General features: G+C 27.9%; 2 protein-coding genes across 3 annotated transcripts; one reads left to right on the top strand and one right to left on the bottom strand.

The window, feature by feature from the left end:
* Nucleotides 1-6,471: 6,471 nt before the first annotated feature.
* Nucleotides 6,472-15,652, top strand: LOC132942635 (transportin-1). 2 transcript variants are annotated; one of them, XM_061011199.1, is made up of 21 exons: nucleotides 6,474-6,718; nucleotides 6,795-6,983; nucleotides 8,327-8,402; nucleotides 8,599-8,852; nucleotides 9,035-9,168; nucleotides 9,340-9,421; nucleotides 9,491-9,613; nucleotides 9,697-9,876; nucleotides 9,947-10,109; nucleotides 10,179-10,331; nucleotides 10,391-10,563; nucleotides 11,134-11,283; nucleotides 11,360-11,521; nucleotides 11,580-11,687; nucleotides 11,753-11,999; nucleotides 12,285-12,383; nucleotides 13,077-13,172; nucleotides 14,168-14,243; nucleotides 14,469-14,643; nucleotides 14,734-14,850; nucleotides 14,915-15,652. In XM_061011199.1, the coding sequence occupies exons 2-20, from the start codon at nucleotides 6,879-6,881 to the stop codon at nucleotides 14,839-14,841; spliced, it is 2,664 nt and encodes an 887-aa protein (XP_060867182.1). In that variant the 5' UTR covers nucleotides 6,474-6,718; nucleotides 6,795-6,878; the 3' UTR covers nucleotides 14,842-14,850; nucleotides 14,915-15,652. The 2 variants fall into 2 exon arrangements, 1 of the variants encoding a protein (XP_060867182.1); XR_009664302.1 differs by lacking the exons at nucleotides 14,168-14,243; nucleotides 14,915-15,652 and having other exon boundaries at nucleotides 6,472-6,718.
* Nucleotides 15,653-16,786: 1,134 nt separating this feature from the next.
* On the bottom strand, nucleotides 16,787-20,175 carry LOC132942636 (F-box/WD repeat-containing protein 9-like). The gene is made up of 8 exons (XM_061011200.1): nucleotides 19,687-20,175; nucleotides 19,002-19,173; nucleotides 18,785-18,924; nucleotides 18,493-18,722; nucleotides 18,158-18,416; nucleotides 17,974-18,087; nucleotides 17,733-17,915; nucleotides 16,787-17,670 (listed from the first exon to the last, which is right to left on the bottom strand). Exons 1-8 carry the CDS (start codon nucleotides 19,756-19,758, stop codon nucleotides 17,599-17,601), a joined length of 1,242 nt encoding a protein of 413 aa, XP_060867183.1. The 5' UTR covers nucleotides 19,759-20,175; the 3' UTR covers nucleotides 16,787-17,598.
* Between the last annotated feature and the right edge of the window lie 2,209 nt (nucleotides 20,176-22,384).

The following is a 22,384-nucleotide window of genomic DNA, read 5'->3' as shown; positions in this document are numbered from 1 at the left end:
GTGCGCCCAGCACTTTTGGGGATTACCATTTTACCGCCCGGCACTATTAGGGATTACCACTTTACCGCCCGCTTGACGGAAAAAGGACTACGCGCTTTCCAACGCTTCAACCGCTGTCAAGCTAAATTTTCAGTGCAGGTGTGACAAATAGTATATTGTGTAGCAAGGGCGGGAAGTGAGCCATTTCAGTCGCGGGCGTCGTGTGTGGCACGAGCCGTATAGGCGAATGCCGCATTTCGCCCAAGACCATAGGCGCAAATAGGGGGGGGGCTTTAGGTGCTAAGCCCCCCCACCCCAAACACTTCAATAGCCCTCCCAAACATTTCCTACATTTTTTTTAGGCTTTATAATGGATTATGATGCAAAATTCGTGTTCGTATTTTTAAGATTATGTACCTCGTAAATGAACAAATTTTATTTATCGTGGTATTATTTTAATTATTATTGTACATTGAAGACTTGTAGCCATAAACCATAATACCTACCAAGAACTAAGGATAATAAGTAATAAGGAATAACTAATAAGCATTCTTATTTCTTATTACGGAGTCTGTTGTTGCAGCTCATATTGATATACCATTTGGCTGTTATACGTTATACTTATACGTAATATTTTATACGCCTATACGGGCTATACTATAATAATAAAATTAATAACTAATAGGTTATCAGTTATCACTAATAGACTATAGACAGTATCACTTTTCACTGTGGTGAGCTGCGAGCCGCGGGGACGTGCATTTATGCGTTAAACGCACCTTTGTTAAAAATAGAATATCCGGGGAGTCCAAATAAACCGCACATGGCAATGATGTACCACATATTTTCGCCGATTTAGTAACTTAGCAATATTGAATATCGAAAAAGATATTAAAGTAGATACTGAAACAATATTAAACACGTTTGCTAAATCTAACCGAAGAATACAGCTCTAAAAATGTATAAGGTACATTTTTAAAATAAAAATGTGTTCTGTAATTATATTATTTTGTTGTTAATTGTTGCTCTAAAGCCATACTTACAGTAATAATTCCTATTGTTTTCCTAAAAGTTATGTGGTGTATAATGTATATTATATATTATAAATATAATTTTGACAACTATTAAAAGTACCTACATGAAATAGCATATTTAAAAAAAAAATGTTTAGTAAGTGTTATTTTCTGTCAATATTGTAATTAAGTAAGCAGTATACAATATACCTATATGTTGTATTAAAAATTTTTTTTGGTGTTAATTACTCGTATAAATGCTTAAATGCTTCAATGCTTCATTTAGTAGCTAGGGCTTCAGACCCCCCAAATCTGAAACGCTATTTGCGCCTATGCCCAAGACTGAAATGGCCTTCCCGCGCGAGCCACACAAACTATTTTTTGTCACGCCCCTGCGTTCATGGAAAAGGTTATGCAGGGATCTATGCAACAATTATAGACTATTCTACAAAAACAATTTCATGAAAGACATTTTATTTTATTTGAAAATTACAATTTTCACTTTGTATATTTTATTATTGTAACTGATAAGATTATTATACAAATTGCGTGAAATAAACTTATTAACGCATCGTTCGACGCACTTATCTAGGAACAGTGCAAATTAAATATGTTTATTGTTTAAATGTTTATGCGTCATGTAAGGAGGTTATACTATACATTTAAGATGTAACCACGAATTAAGATATACTTAATCTAGGTATATCTTAATTCGTGGATGTAACCAAAAGTTTATGTTTTGTAAGAACCGTGGTAGGTACATTTTAGTACATTTTTTATACATTTTAGTTTCTGGTTGTGCAGGGGATACGCGCCCGGCACTTTTGGGGATTTCTTCTTTTCCGCCCGGCACTTTTGGGGATTTCCTCTTTTCCACCCGGCACTTTGGGGATTTCCACTTTACCGCCCGCTGGACGGAAAAAGGACGCTTTCGAATGCTTCAACCGTGGTCGAAAACCAAACTTTCGGTGCAGGCGTGACAAAATAAATATTTCACGACTTACAAATTGTATTAAAAATATTTCATATACATTTTTATCCTGACCCTGTACATATTAAATATATAGTAATAAAATAAATATTACCTTATAGTTATTTAATTTAGACATACAACTGGGACTTTCAAAGGAACTTTCAATGGGACCACTGGGATCGAAGTTATAAACCGGACACCGGTGATATGTCCCGGTGTACTGAGACATAGGCAATGGCGGATATATCCTAGTTCTGAGGGGTGGAGGATAAATTTTATCAAAATTAGAACTTTAAATGCTTATAAAAAAAAATTGTGTCTATGTATTTTTAATATTTTTCAACTGCTATTGTAACAATATACTAGGAGCCATCTATTAAATTTTCAAAATTTTTTAACCAACAAATAAAATTGTATTGATATTTATAGGAAAAAAATGGAAACTCAAAATGTCCGTAAACAGCTCAAATTTTTTGGGAAATGTTATGGTGAATAGAAAATGCTAATAAAAACATTCAGTCAAAATTTCATATACCTACGGTCATTTGTAATAGAGTTGTACTAAAAACCAAAATCAATTTTCTCGAAAACAGATTTTGTGTAAAAATTTCGGTTTTTCCTTAATTTTTCTTTTGTTTTACACGGTGTTTTTGAAAATTAGTGAGAAATTTTTACTTTTGACCCCCCAAAGTACTAAGTACCAACTAGATTCACTTTTTTATCAGAAAATATACTGTTGAAGAAAATCTAAGCATTTTTACAGTCCTAAAAAGTGATGACAGACACAAAAATAAAAATAAAAAAAAAAACACACATCATTGTAAAATCAATACATTCATATCGCTCCGCTCAGAATCTAAAATTGAAAATGTCCGTAAGCAGCTCAACATTTTATCAAATATAGACAATAATAAAATAAACATATAGGTATGGTGTAAATTGCAAGTGTCAACAGATATTCGCTTTTGATTTACAACAAAATAAGAAAATCGCTCCATTAAAATCGAGTTAGTTTTAGATCTAATGTTGTTAAATTTGAAATTCAGACGTTCATAAAAAAGTATCGTGGATTTACGCTCAACTTTTTTTTTAAATTTCCATTAATAACAACTTATGAAGAACATTGAATTACATTTCAAAAGTTGTTAATAATTACATTTATAGAAAATGCTAACATACATTCAGTGAAAATTCCTTGTAGTTACAAAAATTGTTTTTAGAGTTAAACTAAAAACCAAAATCGATTTTGTCAAAAACCGACTTTGCGTAAAAATCCCGTAATTTTCCTTAATTTTTGTTTTGCTTTTTCCAGCGCTTCTGAAAATGTTTGTGCATTTTAATTACCCGAATGCACCAACTAGATTCATTTTCTTACCAGATACTGAAGTTTAATATCAAAACATTATTACAACTACAGACACAAAAAAAAATTTAAAAAATACATCATAGTAAAATTAAAACATTCATCGCTTCACTCAGAATCTAAAATATTTGTTAGAAATAAGTAGTCTTGTAAAAAATACTTTTGAAAAAGTAATATAAAAATGTATTTTACGAATACTCACAAAGTATTTAAATACAAATACAAGTATTTTTTTTTTAATTTTATGCTATATAATATTTATGTAGGTATATTGTACATCAGTATATGTACATGTACAATGACACATTGTACCTATTATTATGTTACTACTTTCCATAGATTTTAACAATTATTTTAACATAATTTGACTATTTAGAGATAAATACATGTTCACATATTTCATTCTGCATTCAGATATATTTCAACTAATATTGATTAAATTGTAATGAAAAAAATAAAATAAAAATTGGTATTAACATGGAACTTTTTTAAAATTATCAGATTTTTAGTTTTTTTTTTAAATTCCAGGGCTTGAAACCGTTATTAATTTAATCGGTTAAATTCTGTTAGCGGTAACCAATTACCGGTATTATATTCAAAATTACAGGTTACTGTTAAGTGATAACCGCTTCCAAAAACTGTCGGTTACCGGTAACCGATTGAATACCGGTTTTCTAAAAAAAAAAAATTGTACTACATCTCTGTACCCCTTTACTTAATACAATAATCGTGTTGTTGTAGGAATCAAGCTATTTTTAGATTTCCCAGTACAATATACGATGAGGGACTACTATCGACTATCGAGTACTGCCATTACCAACCAACGATATTTTATGTTTTAGGTAGGTAGGAAATATAAATGTAGAATACCAATTATTTGAATTATTATTACATGAATTTAGACTATGGAAAAAAACGAAGATATAATAGTATGATTTAAGAATAGTTTTAAGAAGTTATTATTTAGATCTTGTAAATTAAACCTATAGCAATTATTTCAATTAAAAGTATTAATGCAGATCTTACTAAACTGTAGAGGACCTTAGTTCATAAACTAGCGAACCAAAATTGATGATTTAACTATCAAAATTTTCAGAAAAAAAAGCTTTACCAGAATCCATTAAATAATATAGTAGTTGCCATTTGATAGAATAGAGTTGATTTTGCTATTGGTATACCTGCGTGTTTAAACATTTTGAAATTGTTATAAAAAAATTGCCTGTTAAAAATTAAGAAACACGTCTTTTTTCGTTTTAACGAAATTCCATGTCATTGATCCATAATCGTTAAAAAATCCCGCGTACAATGACATAAGATACACTCTGTACAATAATTAACAAGTACCTGTTCAGACATTTAGTAAAATATGAAAGTAATCAGTATTCTATATATTGAATATTCAGTGATAAAACGGAATGAAAATTAAACGATAATAATGTGATTTGGAATATATACTGCATACCTACATTATCTAATATTTAATATAGGTATTAGGGACCTAGCAATATCACTAATATCTTATTACTTTATTACTCATTAGATTTATCAATTACCGAATAATATAAATATTATAGGTAAGTATTAGTGTATTACACTATATTAGGTATACTTATAGTAACTTATTTGGTATAATTGTATAAATTATATTCTATAAAACTAGGCGTCTATTCGATTATTATGTATTATTACTTTAAAATAACAATAATACAAATTAACTATACAATAAATTATTCTTAGAAGTACCAAATACATAATATACTATAAGAAAAGAGAATATTATTATGATTATAATATTATTGTCAATATTGTTTCAACGAAAGCAATATTATTTTTATTGATGTCAATTTTTTGTGAAAAACAATAAATTAAAATTAATAAAACCGACTTTATGGTATTTTAATACAAGTATTTTTTTTTTTTTTTTTCCAGTTTATAACCGACGGCGCCGCGGGAATTGCTTTCGCATTACTTCCGCGAATAATACAAGTATTTAAATGTTATTAAAAATACTTTTAAAAAGTATTCAAAATACTTAAAAATTACATTAAAAAAATTGTATTTAGAATACCATATATAAATACTTCAAAAAGTATTTAAATACTTGTATTCTAATAGTTTACAAGACTGGACTCAAATAACACTTAAAAAATATAAAATAAAGAAATATTGGTGAGTGAATACGTGAAACACCGCTTTTTGCTTTAAAAAAAAAAAATTTTATTACACTACAATTTCACTTATATTTTTTGCTTTAAATACTTAATTGAAATTCAACACTGAAACATTTTTACACGATTTTGAATTTATATAACAAATTTCATATACTATAAATAATAATTAATAATATAAAAACGAAAATAACTTTTGGAGAATAATCCATAATAAGTAAGGTTGCCAGATTACCAAATAAAGACATGATGTAATATTGATGAATAACTTGTTGTCTTTGCTTATATGGAAATAGGTATCTTATCCTTTTTTAAATTTAAATATTTACTAGCCAATACAATTTTTTAATATTGTTATTACTAGCTAATTATTACTAATATTGATACTTTTTGTTAGAATGAATTTTGAAAAAAATTATAAAAGAGGATAAAAACATAAGTATAATTTATAATATGAATAATCATTTTTAACTTGGTATACAAATAGTTTATTTCTTTTCCGGTATAGATTATTGTAGAACCAATATTTTAGTTTATATTTGGAATAAGAACAACCAGTAGATGTAGGTACAACATTTTGTCAACGGGAACCACATCTATAAACAAAATAGTCTAATAGGTATAGTATTAGTTTAGTTTTCTCTCAGCTTCTATTAACTGGGACAAACTCATACCCGTATATGAACGTGCGTCGCGATAATATAATATATTTAATAATTAATTCGTTGCAATAAGCCAATAACAAATAACAATAACCAAAAATCCTAATGTATAAACCACGGAAATAGATGATGGTACTATCCACAGCCGTAGTATAAACAGCTGTGTGTGTTTGAATTGCGCGCGCTTTTCGTCGCACATCGTTGACGAGATGCCGGTTATGTTACGCGTGTCATCGTTGAGTCAGTTCGTACCAATCGTTACTAGTGTGAGCGAGACGGGACGACGTTAAAAGAGTGAAAAAAATAACATAAAATGTGTATGTGCTTACTGCTTAGTGCTTATCGACTTTACTATAGTTTTATCGTAACACATTCGCTATTTCGCTATACGGTCGATTTCCTAGTTTCTGACTTTCCGAGCATCATCGTTTGCCGTTGATTTTTTTGGCTGTGTCCGCGGTCGCAGTCCTCTCTCATAAAACACACTCTCGCTCCATCTTTTGTAAAAATATATATTTAATATTAGTAATACGTACGAATAGCTTGGCTACAATACTACGGTAAAATCTTGGACATTCCGCACACACGGACCATTGCATATAACAAAATAAACTATCTTATTTATATACTATTTAGTATTGGCATCGGCACGTTTTTTCTCGCAGTTATTGTAACTGCATTTCACCGACCGACGGAACTCTCCAGACATTTGGCGTTAGCATGATAATGGCCTGGCAGCCGCAAGAAGAGGGATTACGGCAAATCATTCAGCTGCTCAAAGAATCCCAGTCGCCCGACACGGTTATTCAACGGACTGTACAACAAGTATCCTTTTTTATCTAACATGTTTTCACTCATGGTTAGGTTTGTATGTTGGGTGTGAAAAATTATAACCACTTGTTTAATAGTTATACAGATTTTCTAATTAAGTTGGGTTTATAGTAATAATATTTTTTAATTGACAGAGTTACCAATGTTCCACATTTACCTAACTATTTTTTTTTACTAGAAATTAAGTACCTATATGTATTCATTAACGTACATTTGTTTATAGTAAATAATAAAAATATATGTTTCTAAATAGGTACAGTGTAAAAATCCTAATATTTCATTTACCTTAAGGTTACTCACATTCAAGTAATTTAGAATAGGTATTTCGTTAGTTGGAAGTTAGTAGGTCTCCAGACCCAAGCCATAGATCAACTGTTTCTTAGTAGGTACCTAAATATCTATGATTGTGTAAGTTGCATTAAGTCTCAGTTTAAAATGCACATTTTTTTAATTAATGACTTATTATATTAAATAAAATTAATATTAAAAAGTTACCTAGTAGTAATAATATAAAGCAAGCCAATGTGTATTAACTTCTTATAATAACTAATAGGTACCTATATCATATTTTTATAAAGTATTAAAAAACTGATGCCCGGACACCAGGTGCATTCTAGATTGTTGTTATACTAAAACATAATATTCGAGATAATATTGTAGTACATTACCTTCTCTTAATTTTTTAAATCAAACATTTTCCAATTGTGTTATTTTGATTTAAATAGAAGTAGCTGGTACCCATTAATAATTGTATATCTAAGTACATTAAAATTTCAAATTACATTTTGCATAAATTAAAGTAAAACAGTGACAGACTTTTACATTTTCATAAATACATAGGTATTTTATATTTATAAAAAAATTATTATTAATTAACAAAATTTTAATATCATTTAGTAGGTATGATAAAACATTTATAAGCATAATCCATAGTAAAACATATATTTAAAAATATCTGAAACATAAAATAAGAATATGAATATTTATTGAAAATCATGTTATACCTATATTTTTATTTTTAAAAGTGTTTTTTACTTTTTTTAAAACTATTTTCGTACATTATTTCATAGAGTAATGTGTACCTGTTTATTACATCTGCTACTGATAAAATAACGTTTAATTATATAGGTAGGTACCTAATGGTTGTTTAGTTATTACTTAGGGTTTATCCCGGGGTTTAGTTATGAACTAAGTATTTAAAACTATGATACTTTATAGTTTATTGGTACAATCTTAATATTTATATTTTACTTTATTATTCTAGGTATTCTTAAAAAAAAAAATATTTAATAATTAATTTTAAACAATATAAAAAATTCCTTAATATGATTACACAGAAATTGGAAGAACTAAATCAAGTATCAGATTTTAACAATTATTTGATATTTGTATTGACAAAACTTACTTCTGAAGGTATAGTAATATCAATTTTGTAATTTTGGTTGGTTCCGCTTTATTTTAAATAAATCTTTAATTTTGATTAATTTAGTGAAATAAAAAAATAAATAAATATTGGCCAAATTATCATTTGTTTTAAATATCGCTTATAGGTACTTGATTTACAATTTCATTAACAAATTAGTAAATAATAGTAATATCTTTTTTTTAGATGAACCTACAAGATCATTAAGCGGTTTGATATTGAAAAATAACATCAAGAGTCACTATGAAAATTTACCCCCTACAGTTACAGAGTTTGTAAAGTCTGAATGCCTAACTGCAGTTGGAGATAATTCAGCATTAATAAGGGCAACTGTTGGCATTTTAATCACAACAATAGCATCACGTGGTATCAACACCTGGCCTGAGCTTTTGCCTGCCCTTTGTCAAATGCTTGATTCTGCCGATTATAATGTTTGCGAGGTATTTAATTTTTATTTTAAATTTATTAAGATTAATATAGATTTATTATTTTGAAATATTATTTTAAATTAAGGTTTTTAAAGTTATGATTTATTTTAATCATAATTTTTTTAATACAATTAATATAATTTAATTTTTGAGTTTATTGTATTCTGAGTAATTTTTATTCCTTTTTATAATAGGGGGCTTTTGGAGCTTTGCAAAAAATATGTGAAGATTCATCTGAGTATTTAGAAGACGATCGGCAAAACAAGCCGCTTGATATTCTCATTCCAAAGTTTCTACAATTTTTTAAACATTCAAGTCCAAAAATTAGGTAATATTTATTATACATATATATATTTTTTAATTTTCTTTTGTATTTGTGTTATATTTATTAGTAAATATAACAGCTTATTAGTTAATTTTTCACAGATAATAATATACTAAAATATTTTATTATTTTTGTATATTTATGTTATTATTACGCTGTTTTACATATATCTAGATCACATGCAATTGGATGTGTAAATCAGTTTATTGTACAGAAAACCCCTTCTTTAATGAATCACATTGATGTGTTTTTAGAGGTAATATTAATTTCTAATAATGTTATAGCTTTTAAGTAATAGTTAATAATACATTTATATTTGTTGTAGAATTTATTTCATTTAGCTGTTGACGATGAAGCAGAAGTTAGGAAAAACGTTTGCAGAGCTATTGTTATGCTTTTAGAAGTAAGAATGGATCGACTACTTCCCCATTTACATGATATCATTGAGGTTAGCAAATACATTTTTATTTTTTTTCATTGTTATTTTAAAATAGAAATTATAACATCAGTGTGTTTTGTACTTTTGTTTAGTATATGTTATTAAGAACGCAAGATCCAGATGAAAATGTTGCATTAGAGGCATGTGAGTTTTGGCTATCAATTGCTGACCAACAAATATGTAAAGAAGCACTTACACCATATTTACCTAGACTAGTACCTATTCTTGTTAATGGAATGCGATACTCAGAAATAGATATTATTTTATTAAAGGTTAATCCTTATAAACATTTAAATTTTATTCTTACATTTTCAATTCTAATATGATATATTAATTATTCAGGGTGATGTTGAAGAAGATGAAAATGTTCCTGATCGTGAAGAAGATATTCGTCCTAGATTTCATAAGTCACGTAATACACATGGTAATGAAGAAGATAATAATGACGAAGAAGATGATGATGATAATTTAGGAGATGATAGCAGTTTATCTGATTGGAATTTAAGTGAGTTTTGAACTATTAAAATGAAAATTAATGCTTTTTGTTTACTTAATTACAATTGTCATAATATAGGAAAGTGTAGTGCTGCTGCTTTAGATGTATTAGCTAATGTATTTAAAGAGGATATTCTTCCAATACTCATGCCTATTTTAAAAGAAACACTTTCATCTACAGAATGGGAAGTCAAAGAATCTGGAATCTTAGCTCTAGGAGCTATTGCTGAAGGTAAAACTTTAAAAGGTTTTTAATGACGAAAAATCTTAACTATTGAAATGTTAATATAGGATGCATGAATGGTATGATCCCACATTTAAATGAACTTATACCATACATGATTAATCATTTGAGTGACAAAAAAGCATTAGTTCGAGCCATCATATGTTGGACACTTTCTCGTTATTGCCACTGGGTTGTTAGTCAACCACATGAACAATATTTAAAACCAATGATGAATGAAGTTAGTAAATTAGATTATTTGTAAAATCAAATTTAAATTATAACTGTGTATTCAAGATGTTTAAAAATAGTAAATAGTAAATACTAATTTTTCCAGAGATTGAAATGTAATCTTATTTACTATAGTATACTAGTATCTAAATACTATACAATTTTAAACTTTCAAGGCAATTTTCAACAAAGTTAAATTTACTATAATATTAATATACGTAATCAATTTAAAATATATGTAAAGCAATTTTAATTAATATATGTTAAATTGTTTCAATATTTGTAATAATTGTTAGAATAGAAAAAATAATATTTAAAATGTCTTGATAACTAAAACAATATATTATATATTATATAATATACAATAATATCTGTACATAATTTTATTGCAAAATACTATTTGATGAATCAATATTAATTAATAATAATAATCTTAAATTAAATATGTTTTATTGCTGCAAGTTTTCGTTGTAAAATACTGAAAGTATTGACAATTTGTAATTAGAAAATCTAAACATTTTAATATATTATAAAACATACATAATATCCTTACTTAATATTTTATATAATTTTATTTTAGTTACTTACACGAATATTGGATTCCAACAAAAGAGTTCAAGAAGCTGCATGTTCTGCTTTTGCTACTTTAGAAGAAGAAGCAACTACTGAACTAGTACCATATTTAGGATTTATATTAGAAACATTAGTGTTTGCTTTTAGTAAATATCAAGTAATTAAAAATGCAAAGAAATTTTAATCTTATGATAATGTTAATAATGTATGTACATTTAAAATTTATATTTTAGCATAAAAATTTATTAATTTTATATGATGCAATTGGGACTTTGGCTGACTCGGTTGGTCATAATTTAAATAAGCCAGAATATATTCATTTATTGATGCCTCCCTTAATTCAAAAATGGAATGCATTGAAAGATGAAGATAAAGATCTGTTTCCATTATTAGAAGTATGTATCCATATATTTTTTTAATAAAATAATATACTTATTTTATTTTTGCTGTTAGTGTTTATCTAGTGTTGCCACTGCATTACAATCTGGATTCATGCCATATGCTGAACCCGTATTCAAAAGATGTATTTCACTAGTTGAACAAACATTAAACCAAAATATAGTAAGTATAAGATTATACTTTTTTTTTTCATTAAATATTTATAAAATAAACATTGTAATTTATAGGCTAATTCTCAAAGTCCAGACCAGTTTGATGCACCTGATAAGGATTTTATGATTGTAGCTTTAGACTTACTCTCAGGTTTAGCAGAAGGATTAACTACATTTATTGAAACCTTAATAAATGGTTCAAATACATTACAATTGCTTTATCAGTGCATGCAAGACCCATTAGCTGAAGTAAGGCAAAGTTCTTTTGCTCTTCTTGGAGATCTGACAAAAGCATGTTTCCAACATGTACATCCCTGTATAGGTATAATAACTTGATACATGTATTTATATTTAAAAATAATTAATTAATTTAAATTACCTACTATAATTATGTAAGGTGTATTAGTAAATAGTACTAAATATTAATTAATTAATAGCTTTGTAGCGTTGAATTTCTCTAGTTAGCTTCTAAAATGCAGACAGTGGTTGGAACAATGATAGAGAGAATATGTGGAAGTTTTTTTATATTATTAACATAACTTACTTAAAGTCCCGACAGAGAGTTAATAACTAAATTAATGCCAATAATATATTGTTATTTTTTTAGCTGATTTCATGCCAATATTAGCCCAAAATTTGAATCCTGATCACATCTCAGTTTGTAATAATGCCACATGGGCAATAGGAGAGATTGCTGTAAAATTGGGTAATAAAACTATTAAATGTTATTATGTAAATACAGGGTAATTCAAATCACCAAGCTTGCCAATAAAAAACTATCCTTCCTTTTTTACCCCTTAATAATGAATTTATTCAAAAAACTAATATATTTTAGATCTCCTTAAAGTTCATATTTTCAAATAGATTTTTTATACCATTTAAAAATTGTCCTATTGCAATAAAAACTTCATAAAAGTGAAAATGTACATTTTCAGTTAATTATGTTATGAATTGAAGTTAGAATGAGCGGTTTATGAATTAATAAACTTCATGTTAAACTAAGGTTAATAGTCTTGAATAAAAATTGTACCTAAAACAAAATTGTATGCAATATTTTGTTTATTTCTTAACCATCATATTATTATGCTCCATATTTGCCATACCTTTTAACATAGGTTAGATTATCCTTAGTACATACATAAAGTTAAATAACTTAAAAATTGCTTGTACACATTTTTATTTAGATGAATCAAAATAAGTTTTTACTTGAAAAAAAGTTTGTATTAACCCCGAGACAATCATTTAATGGTATAACAATTTAAAAATATGATCTTTAAGAATATTTAAAAACGTTATGGATCAGAATTTGAGTAAATGCATAATTAAAGGAAAAAAAGGAGTATGCATGGTGAAGATTTGTGTTAGATTATAATTTTTAATTTTTTGTATATTCCAATAGGTACTGAAATGCAACCATATGTACCAATAATTTTAAATCAGTTAGTAGTAACAATGAATCGAACAAATACACCTAAAACTCTACTAGAAAATACAGGTAAATATGAATAAATTCTGAGAACATTAATACATTAATTACTCAAATAAATATATATTTGTTATACTTTACATTTTTAAAAAAATAAAATAAATGTATAGATTATATATTGCCAAAGAGTGATGAAGAACTATATGCCTACACATTCTACTTTTAAAATCATCTGAATTACAAACAAATTTAATTGTATTTGTAAATTGTTTATTTCACATTAGATACCTAAACACTCAGCATATTTATTAAACCACCTCGATTATTAATCATTAACCTAATGTTGTTAGGATAGGTTAAATGGTTTTGTAAGTCAAACATTTTTAAAGTACATTTAAAATTATCATTTCTAGAATGAGTTTTGCTACTCATTCGATTATATTATTTCATCATCTGTTATCATTTGTTTAGTGTATAAACTAACAACTTGATGTCAAATATTTTTTGGAGTTGTCCATCCAAAAATGTGATCACTGATAGTGAAGTCACTTTTATAAATGTACATAAATATTATGTAATAAGTACCAAATAACTAAAATAATAACCATTTTAGAACTAAAAAATATATTCCTCACCAATCATCTAAAATATAAATAATTTTAATTGTTTATAATAATTCCAAGTCAAAAAATAATTAAAACTATTAATTTTCTCTCTTTAACCGCACATTAAACAAACAGAAAATTGTATTATTTATTTACTATATATAATATATATTGATACTTGATAGTAATTAATAACTATTAACATTCATTTAGTTTGGTTATATTATTGCTTTACATCATGGATTATCAATCATCTTATTCAATAAATGTTAAACACTATTATTTAACTCTTAGGGTTTGATTGTAGACATCAGTTTTGATCTTTATTAGGTGTATTAATTTTATTTTGTTTTAAAAAAAAATATTGTATACTTATTATGGTTTACTATTTTATTTGTTATTTGATGGATTTATTTTTTATTAGTTTTTTCGTTTTTTTTTTGTTTTTTTTTTTTATAGCAATTACAATCGGCCGACTAGGTTATGTGTGCCCTCAAGACGTCGCCCCGCTGTTACAACAGTTTGTACGCATGTGGTGTGTACCAATTATTTTTTTTTACTTTTTTTATTACTTATTTATAATATATTTTTATTGTTTATTATATTTATAATTTTATTATTTTAATCGATTAATTATAAACTTAATACATACATATTGGTTTGGGGACACAAAATGTGCATCTTATTTACTAATATAAATATTTTTGACTAACAATTTAAAATTGTTTTTTGAGCAATGCTAATATTATTTTTGTTCTAGGTGTACTTCATTACGTAATATCCGAGACAATGATGAAAAAGACAGTGCATTTAGAGGTATGTGTCAAATGATAAGTCTAAATCCTGGTGGAGTAGTTCAAGATTTCATATTCTTTTGTGATGCCATTGCTTCATGGATCAATCCTAAAGATGACTTAAAGGATATGTTTTACAAAGTTATTATTTATTTTATATTACTTAGATAAATGTTAATTTTATATAATTTAATTTTATATGTAAATATTTAAACTTAAATTGTTATTTAGATATTACATGGCTTTAAAAATCAAGTAGGAGAAGAAAATTGGACTAGATTTACTGATCAATTTCCTCAACAGTTGAAGGAACGCCTATCAACTGCATATGGAATCTAAGACAACTCTGTAAGCATTTAATTTTTTTTGCTGAATTAAAAATATAATTAATAATTTACTTATGTTTAATTAGGAAATTTGGGGCGCAACTTGGGTGAATCCAGCGTTGCATCTTTTGGGGTTTTTTCAAACAGGCTTCGTGCCGAGACCTGGCTCGTCTTGTTGGACCTGCGGGAGGGAAGGGAGGGGGGATTATTACAAAATCAATAATACCTAACAAATTCTTTTGTTTTAATGTTCTAAAATTTGTTTTATGTGATACATTTTTTCACAACCAAATTTCATATATTTTGTCAATTTAGAGTGATACAACTGTTTGTATGATCAAATTTTATAAACTATTATTATTTTGTCTTCTACAGTTGATTATTATTATTATTAATAGTTTTTTTTTTATGTTTACTTAAATAATTATAAATTATTTTGTATTTGTAGAATGCTTGATAACGTTTTTATTTAGTAGCATCAGGCCTATTAAACCAAAATTCTTGAATAATACTAGTCGCCCATTTGTTAATTCCTTTTTTGTTTGGGCTTTTCCTTATAGAATTTAATCCTCCATTATTCATTAATTCCTTAAAGTTCCTTTATTACCAACATTCCAGAGTGAATCCCTCTTCCTTTTTCCTTATAAACATGACCATCATTTTGGGAAACAAGTATTTTGGAATTTACTTAACATTTTACTAATTATCATTCACTATTGATTAACATCATATTGAAATCAGTTTCTAGTCTGATGTTTTTTTGTAAATTATCTACATTGTAATTATTGTATTTCTTTTTTTAAACAAAATGTTATTATTTTATTACTAAATTAGATAAATTAATTAATTATTTGCTATTATGAGTTAATTTTGTTGAATGTAAAGGCCTATTTTAATTTTACATAATATATTATGTTACAAAATCAGTTGATCTTATGTAAACAATTATAATATATGACTTTCAAGACTATTTAATCTTATTTATTATAAAATCATTAGCATATTTTTATATACTTGTGTATTTCACTATAATAAATATGTTTCTTGTTAAATAGATTTATAAATTATAATAATATATGTTCTCAAATTATTGAAATTAAATTAATAAAGAACCTTAGTAGCTTAAAACTGTGCAGGGCAGTAGGTTTTACCATGTCGTCACCTACAGTGTGGTCGACAAAAAGTAAGCCGCGATCGTCACGCGCCTATCGGTCGTTTTTCGTATATTCAGGGGTTCTACGTTTGGGAGTATTATTATTATTTTACTATAGCTCAGCTCAGATCAGGTGGTATTTCATCGCATTTTAGGGTAGATTTTCGTTTTTTTATAATTTTATTTTGTTTATGTTGGTACATAGTTATGTTATATCATAAACGTGATATTACATGATTTTAAATTATTTTAGGCAATTTACATCCATGCTGTAAAACAGCCAATAAGCGCGTGACGATCGCAGGCCAACTTTTCGTAGACCGCGCTATAGTATTTAAGGTCCTTCCAAATAATGAAAAGATTAAAACATTTTTCAAGTTATTCAGTACTATAGTACAAATAATAATTCATTAAATAGTCTAAAATAATAGATAAATAATTTAATTATTAATAACTGATCAATCTATCAAAAGATATTTTACCATTTACATTTATATCTTAAATCAAATATAATACTATTGTATTGTAATTTAGTCACTGCTCTTTACTTACTAACTATATGTCTGCATTACTTCAGAAAAGTTTGACCTCAAGTAATTAGTATATTTACTAAATGCATTTCATTATATCTTCTCGAATGTAAATTACTACAGCAGAAATATTAAGCTTAATAAGGACATTTGGTCATATACTCATATTTTTAAATTGTAAAATGATGACATGTTCACTAAGAACACATGTGTGGTACTAAATATGCACAGGATTGAATGACTAAATAAAACAAAAATTTTACTGGTGGTATTAAATGGTTTCAAATACTAAATAGTAAATTTATAAATATATATTTTATATTATCTTAACAATATAAAGGGTATTATACACATATGGTTAAAATATATTAATCATTTATAATTTTAGAAAACAGTGTTACAATGTATTGTCATGGTAATGTATTTAAAATTTAAATAATTTAATAATAGTTAATATATTAATATAAATAAAAATAATAATGCTTATAATATAGTTATTTATTGAATTGAAGTACTGAAAAATAAATGTAATATTGTTTGTTAATAATATCAAATAGGATATTAATATTAATACTTATTAATGACTAGAGTCCAGAAGTGAGCCATAATCCAAAGGAACAAGAATATTATATAAAAAGTTACTAAAAATTATTACAAATTAGTAGGTCATGTAAAATAAAATTGACCCATTGTTGTTTTAGTTAAAATAATAAGACTGGTAATTTTTTATTATTTTTAGGATTCGATGAAAAAAGTTTTACTTATAAGTTAAACATAATATAATGTATAAAAGTGGTAAAAAAAGAAAAAGAAATAACCGTCTTTTATCTGTGGTAATTATAAAATGTATACTGAGGTGAGTCTTTGATGTAAATTATAATATTTTGATACAATAATTTTAGGTTAGTTTTTAAATTTTAAATTGTGTCAAAAATAAAGGACAAATATTCTTAAAATAAAATATTTTAAACAACACTGCATTAATAAACGATTCATAAAAAACAATTAATATTTACAATTTAGTATTATAATTTATAATAAATGAGAATTAAAGGCAGTGAAATATATTTGGATATCACAGATATAACTATTTTTTTTTCCAAACTTGGACATCGCTACTGACATATCCAACAACTAAAGTATCATTTTGATAGTCAATCTAAAAATTAAATACATGTTTTAAGTATAAAAATCCTTATTATAATTCAAAGATCTACTTACTGAAGTTATTTCTGAACCGGAAGGTTGAATTTTGGCTATAACTTTTGCAGGATTTGTTGGAGTTAAAATGTAAACAACTCCTTCATTTCCCCCAGTCATAATACTACCATAATTAGTGCATTTAATACAATTAAGCTTGTAGTTTCGGCGGCAATCATTTATAGGCTTTGCAAGATTCACAACCTAGAAAAATGTCACTAAGGTAATTATTTATACTTTGAATTAAAACACAAAAACCTACCTGAATAACATCAAACAACCCATGTGAACAGTCCAACCAGTACATACAATCTCGATTATCGCCAATGAATAGTATATTGTCATAGTAAGAAGCACACATTGGAAATCTACTGCCCTGCAGCAAAAAAGTAAAAAATATAAAAATAATAATACTTAAGTTCTTTTAATCTTATTTTTTTTTTTACTTTATTAGAGAGGAGCATAGATTTGACAGTATTATTTGTACGCAAATCATAAACAGATACAGTTTTGTCTTCACTCAGTGATATCAAATAATAATCTTCTATTAAGCATAAGTCAATAATACTACGTGAATGAGAATTTAGTAGTTCAAATAGTCGTTTTTCAGGTTCCCGAGGGTCAAATGCAATAATCTTAGGACAATATAATCCGGCAGCAACAAAATTTTCTTTACTTGTAATTGACAATACAGCTGCGTCGGTACTACACAGAAATCAATAGTATTTATAATTATATTATTCTTAAAGCAAATACAAATGTGTTTTTAAATTGCAATTACCTAAATGTGTGTATTGGTTGTGAAGAAGGCATGAAGCTGCTCGTATTCCATAATTTGACTTTTGAATCCCAAGAACATGATAAAAAATGATCATCATCATAAATTCCTAAATCCCATACCCATCCTAAATGGCTGTCTACTTTGTGAACCACAGGGTTCCCTACTGTATCCACCGTGTTCCACAAACATATAGAACGATCTCTTGATGCAGAAATACAATGATTACCGTCCTGAAAATATTGTTGATAAGTGATTCAAATTTTGAATAGTTTTGTTATCTTAAAATATTTACTTTAGCCATAAGAACGGCATCCACTTCCGAAAAATGAGTTCCACTAAAAACAGTAGTAGTGGTTTTTGTCTCATATTCGCTCCAACAACTGTCTTCCAATTCTGTGTGCCAGGCAAATTGTTTCCAATTAAATGTGTTTTCTGTGAAATGGAAACAAACAAGAAACACCAAAATGTATTTTCTACACCAATGCACATTGACGGCCGCCTAGCCTCACCGTTGTAATTCCTTTTCAGCATGAATGGTACATTGCAATCGTTAAATGTACGCATCACTCTTTTCTTCCATAGGTAGTTGTCACTGATTATGTCGTAGAACTGTTTGTTGACATACATCAACGACCTAACCAGTGTGTCAGCGTCAGTACGTTCACAAATCATTAGGAATATCTGAGGGGCAAAAATTTTAATTTGAGTGAATTATTGATTAACAGCACTGTAGCGGCTCTACAGTTTGTTACAGTGAATAGCCTCTGGAAATACCAACAGTCTAACAACTATAATAATGTAGATGTTATAGCTAAATTATTTAATTAATACACTCATTTTTTAACGCCAACGTTTGTATCGGGAATAGGAATAATGTTTAGTAGGTATGGATATACGACAAGTACAACTTTACTGTACAAGTAGACCAAGAGCGTGGCACACCATTCTCAGATGTTTCTAACGAGACACTGTTGATCTACAGTTAGTATATCAATATGATTATGAAATGTCAAATCTTACTGGAACACTTAAGAATCAAAACCCCAGCACATTTCAATTCTCAATGTCCTCCCTAGACATCCAGTAAAGTACCAACTTAAGTCGTACAATTTGTCAAATTCGGCCCCCGACGTAAAGAAAATAGTCCAACAATGCGGACGCTTTCTCCTCGTCCGTGACGTGTTTACTGTTTACCTCGATGGGAAGCGAATCCAACGAAATCGTAGACGGCATCCCAGCCGCAGAGGCTCCCTCGGGTGAATTCATTTCAGATCGGCGTTACGGCGGCTAATGATCCGTAAATATCTAATCGCGTCCGCCACGAAAGGAAATCTCACGTACACGACGTCCGACGTCCATCAACATTTATTCGGTCATCGGTCGACCGTCAAGCCAAGGTTTGTGGTCCGTGACGAGTGACGACTAAGAAACACTGGCCAGTGAGCACCGAGTACTCAATGAGTAGTGAGTAGTGACTAGTGACTATTGACTATATTATAGTGACTACTTAGTACTTTACGACTCGATTAACTGATAACATAGAATAATAACAATAACTGATAACGATGTAACATGGAATTATAATTTATAATTATTATGTAAAGCACGACGGTCTTAGAACAATTAGAAAATCTGTTAGAAAATACCGTGTGTCACCGTGATGTAAAGTTGTAAGTTTATACAATGTACCTATATAGTTAATAGTTATGTTATGTAGGTAATGTTTACAATGTAAACGAAGCATTACACCTTCCGAGGTACCGCCGCAGCTGATGGCAGAACAGCTGATGTCTGAATGTCTGATACAACATTAATTCGTTTGTTTAACTACATCTTTACAACTTTACAGGCATGAATTAATTATAATCATAATAATAATAATAATAATATGTGTATTCAGTATTGTATACCTACCTACTTACATATATTAGCAATATGCATGCTTACGACTTACAATTTTTATACCTTACCTATGTCCGTATGCATAGTCAATTTATGTGTCACAAGTTGTGACTTATGAGTATATTATGACATATAGTTACAAGGAATCGTGGTAAAAAGTCCGAGTCATAATAAATTCACAGTAGATAAATCCTAAGCATGAAAAGTCCGAGCCAATAAAGTCCTGTATATATGTGCGAGGCGTGACAGTAATTTAAAATTAATTGTATTATGTAGGTAGTAGGTACCTACTTCAATTTTCAAATAGGCGTAATTTATAATGCCCTAAAATAGCGACAAATTGGAAATTACTTATTGGCGTCCGTCGATAGTTTTATGGGTGATTGCCGATTGGTGAACAACATTTTAGGGTAAATATATCTTGTTATTAATTTATAGTAAGTACCCAGCTGCTTTTATGACCATATTCATTCCAAGCATACAAAAATATGAAACTTAAATTATATACAATTTTACGTTTAACTAACTAATATCTAAAACTAATAAATTACCTACGAACATTGGGATTTGGGACATTTCTTGGTATAATAATATAGTATTGTGAATTACCTACCTAACTTTACACACTACTCATATATAAAGTAATCATCATCAGTGTCGGACAGGCTCGGAAAGGCCCAGTCCGCGATTTGAAAAAAAGAGCCCTCACCAGGCGAGGATCCAAGGGGGGGGGGGGGTGAATTTTCTATTATACAGTGAAACTTCCATATAACGAAGTCGAATAAGCAGCAAAAAAAATTCGTTATATAGAGGAATTCGTTAAATAGAATTACGTATTTTTTTCAACTTTTTTTTTATTATTTTTTTATTATGTATACTGTATGTATGTAAAAACAACATCAAACATCATATTACAGTTTAATTTAATTTTTAACCTTAAATATAATTTAAAAGAAATAATAAGTAAGTTTTGTTTGCTTATTATTTTTGAAAATATTCCTTCTTTCGTAAAAAGTTTCTATATCGTCAAGTTTTACATCAAAATTTCAAATTTATCGGCGATGGATAAACATTTAGGTACGTTTTGACATTTTTTTTGTATGGACAAAGAGAAAACGAAAGAATGTATACTCGTTTGCACCAATATTGGAACTGAAGTGTACTACAGTAAAATTAATCAGTTTGCCTACCTTCGGTGTCTTATCTTTATCGGGTACATTGTTCATGTACAATTTTAGAACTATGACATAAACTATCAATTTGATAGTGACAACATTTACAAAAACTGGTTTTTATCGAATAATTATTTCGTTATATAGAAACATCAGATTCGTTATTTGGAGATAAATGTACGTGTAATTAACAATGAAGGTCATAATTCTTAAAAATATTTCGTTAAACAGAAAATTTCGTTAAATGGAAGTTCGTTATATGGAAGTTTCACTGTATATATTTATATTTGTTTTTATCAGACTTAGGCTGAAATTTTATTTAAGATGCCCCCTCCCCCCCCCATAAATATGTTCTATATCCGCGCCTGGCCCCCACAGGCAAATGGAAAATGTTTTGACTAGACCAGAACAAAAAAGTCACTTGGCTTGCAATCCAATTTATATGTAGGCACATGGAAAATTTTTATATTATATTATAGTATAGGCTTGTTACATTGGCACAAATAACTAAATACGTACCTAACTAAAATTCAATCATTCGATAAATTAACTGGTTTTACTTTATTTTCAATATGGAAATTACGCCACTGTGGCGTAGCTCCTACACTGGCTAGTGGCTACACCATCTGTGACATCATAAAGAAAAACATTGATTCAAATTGTGTCAAATTGTGCACGATTACAATGCTTAATGCTTATCCAGGTATATAATAATTCAGTTACAATCAGTGATAATGCGAATACCAAGTCATATGCACATTGATTAAATATACCTACCTAAGTTTATTTAATCAATGATACGCATACCGCATACGCCC

The sequence above is a fragment of the Metopolophium dirhodum genome, chromosome 4 (assembly GCF_019925205.1).
Source record: "Metopolophium dirhodum isolate CAU chromosome 4, ASM1992520v1, whole genome shotgun sequence".
NCBI lineage: Eukaryota > Metazoa > Arthropoda > Insecta > Hemiptera > Aphididae > Metopolophium > Metopolophium dirhodum.
Note: the sequence above shows the minus strand (reverse complement) of the source record. Positions and strands in the feature narration are given on the sequence as shown.